This window comes from Phalaenopsis equestris, unplaced genomic scaffold, assembly GCF_001263595.1.
Source record: "Phalaenopsis equestris unplaced genomic scaffold, ASM126359v1 Scaffold203273, whole genome shotgun sequence".
Lineage (NCBI taxonomy): Eukaryota > Viridiplantae > Streptophyta > Magnoliopsida > Asparagales > Orchidaceae > Phalaenopsis > Phalaenopsis equestris.
The window spans coordinates 1-4,904 of record NW_018222909.1 but is presented as its reverse complement, the minus strand read 5'-3'; the positions used below and the strand labels follow the sequence as shown (position 1 = coordinate 4,904).

Genomic DNA, 4,904 nt, shown 5'->3' with positions numbered 1-4,904 from the left:
AAATTATCGCAATCGTTTGAGCACAACCCTTGGGTCATCAACATAGCACTCCACTTAGTTATGGATGAGATCATCAAAGATTTTTGTCATAGCTCGTTGGTAAGTTGCTCTGGTGTTCTTCAAACCAAATGGCAAATGATTCTGATCAGTGTTCTGAAGGTTGTATATGTTGTGTCTTCTGTAGCCATCTTGATCTGATTGTATTCTGATGATCCATCTATGAAAGAGAAAATCTCGTGTGTCGACGCGATGTCCACCATCAATTCTGGTATCGGTAGTGGAAACTCATCCTTTAGATATGCTTAATTTAAGTCCCTGAAGTTGACACATACCTGAATTTTTTCATTCTTCTTCTTAACTGGCACAACGTTGGGTAACCATGTGGGCACTGTTCTTCTTACACAAAGTTAGCGTCTATTAATTTCTTCACCTCGGTAATGACTTGTTGTTCTATTTCATGATGTGTTCTTCGGGGAACATGTTTCACTGGGGTCATACTATTGTCCACTCCAAGCCTGTGAACTTCAACTTCCTAAGATAACCCTGTCTTTTCATCATAGCTCCAAGTGAAACAATCCTTGAATTCTGATAGTAACTTGATCAAATTAGTAGACTCTTCCTTGCTGAGCAAAAAACTTATGAAGCTCAGTCCCGAGATTAATTTGCTTTAGCTCGTCAACTGTTGACTTAATTTCTTCTTCTTACTCTATCGGAGCTTCATGTATTAGAGAATATTCAAAATCATCTTCCACATGGAGGACAAAATTCTCGTTAAAAATAAAATGTTGAAATCTTATTTTCTCTTCTTTCATTTGACCAATGCTCTATTTTTTAGGCGTGATCTACAGGACAATTTAGGTTTGAACATACCTTTTCCTTTAGCACAAAAGGCTATTAGAGAAATCTTGGGACAAAACTAGCAAACCTTCTAAACGATCCATATCAAGGCATGTCAAAGGATGCAAAGGCTAAATGTCGAAGAAAAAACCAAGATTTCTCACAACTTCTCTGAACCGATAAGCCCAAACCATTTGCCTCCCCTACTTTTCAAGATAGGGCATCGAAAAGGGAAAACTAAGCTATAAATAGATGATAGGAACAACAAAAGGTATTTACATAAATACCCATTTAAAAGCAATGAAATTTCCACCAAAGACAAAAATGACTTTAATATAATTTTTTTAATATAAATCATATATAAATAAAATGGGAGTTAATGGACAAGCAAGTTGTAGAAGATAATTATTGGCTATACCCTAATATGAATTTCATCTTTAACATTTGCAATTAGATTATAATAAAGGGTATTATGAAGGTGCTCTTGAATATATAGGAAAAGCCCTCCATAAAAGTACATAGATAATCATTGATATTAGAAGTTGAACTTTTTTCTATATAAATCCATGTAATTTTTAATCATAAGGCATCCTACATTCATAAGGAAAAATGTGTTGGAGAGAAGAGAAAGATAAAAGGGGAGAATAGGAGAGAAGGTGATGCATCATTACTGTTTTTCTGCACTGTTGGCCCACATTCTTGTAATAAGTGATAGTGTTCTACTTCAACCATACATGCATAAATGTTATCTTTACTTTTACTCATACGAAGTGTAATTTTGTTTTTTAGTAACCCTTTTAAATTGTAGTGGAATTTTTGATTTTTTATGCCGTTAAAAATGTAGATGAATCTCACAGAACAATATGAATTCGTTGTGGAATATTTTTTGTTCAAAGTTTTATTATTATACTAGTTAAACTATCTAACAAATGATTTCACATATTCTTAAGCCATCACACAAGAATTTTAAAAATACAATCTCATCATAAAATTCTTGTGTCAAATTGAATTAGTGCGCTTCTTTGAGCGAATTCCTGTGTGAAGATGAAATCAGATGTTCATAATATCTGCATGGTTCTCTGCTTTCAGTTGTCCCCTCTGCAATCTCTCTAAATTCAACTAAACTATCGGTTCATCTATTAAGTATGAAGCTGTTATAGTAGCATAAATAGACTGAGCTATATTTTATCAAAAATAAGAAAATCTACTGGGTAGTTATTACTTGTAATGTTACATAATGAAAATAAATTTTTTATTATATTGTTTCCTTTTTTTCCTAATGATTTCTACTTTTGTTCTAAAGACTGAAGATGAAAATGAAATATCAACAGCTAAGAGGTAATGTCATGAAAGTAAATTACATCATGAAAATAACTCAAATCGCCCAAGAATAGTTAACACACCCATGAATCACATCTCCATTTGTTATTCTATATAAAAAATCTCAATCGTGTCACTCGTTGCCAAAAATCCATTTATAAATACTATTATTTAAATTCTAGCATGAAATCAGTCACAACCTTGTTTTCGTAGCTCCATTTTTGGAGGAATGCGTAAACTCAACTAAGATTTGGTCATAACTCATAAACCACTGTTATTCTTTATAAAAAAATAATAAAAACAAGATATTACTCGTTCTTTGTGCGGACAATGACGTGAACTAACAACCTGTATAACTTGATGAAACTTTATGAACATTATTCATGAATTCTACAATTTGATTAAGGAAGAAAAAAAAAGGAAAGAGAAAAGACGGCAATGGAGAACAGAATTGCAGAAAAGTCAAAGGAAATCTTCATCAAATTCTCCTCGAGAAACTTCAAAACAAGGTACAGAAGGATCTTGAGACAGTGATGGCCACTGAGCTGCAACTATAGGTTCCAGCTTGCTTTCAGACTTCCAATTCATAGCCTCATTGCTCACAAAGCTGCTCATATCTCCTCTCATGGCGCAATTCCAGTTACTACTGCTGCTCGAGCTGTTTCCGTAGGGATAATTCCCAGAAAAATTCATTATGTTGCTGAATTCGCAGAATGCTGGAGCAGAAATCAATGAGCTATGAAGCTGATCATGTACAATTAGATTGGCCCCCGTTTGATCTGCTGCCCCTTGGAATTCTAAAGGGGGAAACGGGTCGAAAGACGGTTTGATAGTTAAATTTTCATGAACTGAATTAAGAGAATTGAACTTCTCCTGTTCTCCTGCAATCTCTATCAGTAGTTTGTGTGTCGTCGGATCGATTCCCTTTTGTCGAAGTTTCTTCTTCAAGCACGAGTTCCAGAAATTCTTGATCTCGTTGTCTGTCCTCCCTGGTAGCTGAGACGCAATCTGAGACCACCTGAAGTAATTCACCATCAATTTAGAATTTTTAGATGGGATTCCATCATGAAGAAACTATCCATATTTTCCACATAATCGTTTTGATCGGAAATAACAAGCATTGTTCAAAAATGAAATTTTGGCCAGAATACCTATTTCCTAAGACTTCATGGAGGCCAATGATCAGATTCTCCTCCTCTTGTGAGAAGGATCCTCTCTTCAGGTCCGGCCGAAGATAGTTAATCCATCTAAGTCTGCAACTTTTCCCACATCTCTGCAGCCCTGCCCGAGATTTACAGAGAGTAAGTCATGTGAGATGAAAATTAGACTTCTGGAGTTAGAAAGCGAACAAGCCTGATAGCTTAGGCACTGAGCTCCAGCAACCAACACCAAATCTGATGATGTGATTGTAGAGCTTCTCGTCTTCTTCCGGAGACCACAGGCCCTTCCTAAGTTTCTGCTTCAGACAGCACGAATGCCTTCCCATTTCGTCTCCAAATCCTTCTAAATGAGCTGAGGCTGCACAGAGCTGCTGAGAAAGTTAGGGGGTTTAAGAGCGGAAAATAAGCTTAAGTTTCAAGTTATGTTAATCGAGAGAGAGAGAGAGAGAGAGAGAGAGAGAGAGAGAGAGAGAGAGAGAGAGAGAGAGAGAGAGAGAGAGAGAGAGAGAGAGAGAGAGAGAGAGAGAGAGAGAGAGAGAGAGAGAGAGAGAGTGAAAAGAACCGGAAGGGCACAGGAAGGTGAAGCAATCAAGTGGGTTTTAAGCAAGTCTTTGTTGTCCCAGCAATGTAATTGATTGAGATTTAAGGCATCCATAGCTCTAGCAGTGGAATGAAATTAAAGGCATATAAAAAGGATTTTGTAAAGAGATTAGCACTAAGCAATGTTTGGTTAAGGAAAAGACCTCCAGATTTCTACCTTTCCAGTAACTTTTCTATGGTCAGGCCAGTCATCGTCCTCGTCTTCTTTTCTCTTTCATCTAACTACACATGCAGAAAAGAGTACAGCTACACAAATGAGCAGAATACTATATGAGTTGAATATCACCGACAATATGCGATGTGTCGGTATGAATGGATCACTTCTATTCAATCTTACTTTTTTAATTTTATGTTAGTTCTTTTGGCAGCAGCTTTGTAGAGCGATGTAGCAGTTGATGTTAATTAGATACTCTCTGCCACTGTCGGTCTACGGTCAATAATGAGTTTTGGATCATATTTTTTTCATTTATATTATTTGTTTTAAAGTTTAATTACTGTTTTATGAGAAAAAAATATTAATTCTTATTTAGTGTAGATCAATTTTTTGTAGTTATGTCATTGAGAGAAATTTTATAAAGGGGTTCTTTGCAATCTCTTATTGTATTTTTTTTTTTTTGGCAGCTTTAATTTAATCTTTAAGAAGCGTGGGCATTAATACATGTCTTCGGCAATAAAACTGAGATTTATTTTAGTCTGTAAATTCGAGTTTTATAGCAGAGTTTTTAGCCTACATTATAAAATGTAGTCAATTGAGTGTAGATAATTATTTTGTTGTGTTTTGTGTACTTCTCTTCATTTATTTGTTTATTTTTGTCTTATTTATACTCGTTGTTTTGAATTAGGTATTACCTATTTCCCAATATTATTAGAAGGGAGAAAAATTCTAAATTTTTTGTTCTTGATTGATAGTATAACTTATTTTAGTTTGAAATGAGTGCAATATAGAGATAATCAATCCATTTTCAAACTACACAAATTCAAATTGAT

General features: G+C 35.0%; 1 protein-coding gene across 2 annotated transcripts; it reads right to left on the bottom strand.

The window, feature by feature from the left end:
- Nucleotides 1-2,485: 2,485 nt before the first annotated feature.
- LOC110036162 (myb-related protein Hv33-like) lies at nucleotides 2,486-3,972 on the bottom strand. Of its 2 annotated transcripts, none has more exons than XM_020740543.1 (4): nucleotides 3,880-3,972; nucleotides 3,511-3,688; nucleotides 3,309-3,438; nucleotides 2,486-3,175 (listed from the first exon to the last, which is right to left on the bottom strand). In XM_020740543.1, exons 1-4 carry the CDS (start codon nucleotides 3,970-3,972, stop codon nucleotides 2,620-2,622), a joined length of 957 nt encoding a protein of 318 aa, XP_020596202.1. In that variant the 3' UTR covers nucleotides 2,486-2,619. The 2 variants fall into 2 exon arrangements, with proteins under 2 accessions (XP_020596202.1, XP_020596203.1); XM_020740544.1 differs by having other exon boundaries at nucleotides 3,511-3,685.
- Between the last annotated feature and the right edge of the window lie 932 nt (nucleotides 3,973-4,904).

Coding starts and splice junctions, on each gene's coding strand:
- LOC110036162 (XM_020740543.1), bottom strand. CDS start 3,972: ATGGATGCCTTAAATCTCAATCAATTACATTGCTGGGACAACAAAGAC. Junction 3,689..3,879: donor CACCTTCCTGTGCCCTTCCG/GTTCTTTTCACT, acceptor TAACTTTCTCAG/CAGCTCTGTGCAGCCTCAGC. Junction 3,439..3,510: donor CTCAGTGCCTAAGCTATCAG/GCTTGTTCGCTT, acceptor AATCTCGGGCAG/GGCTGCAGAGATGTGGGAAA.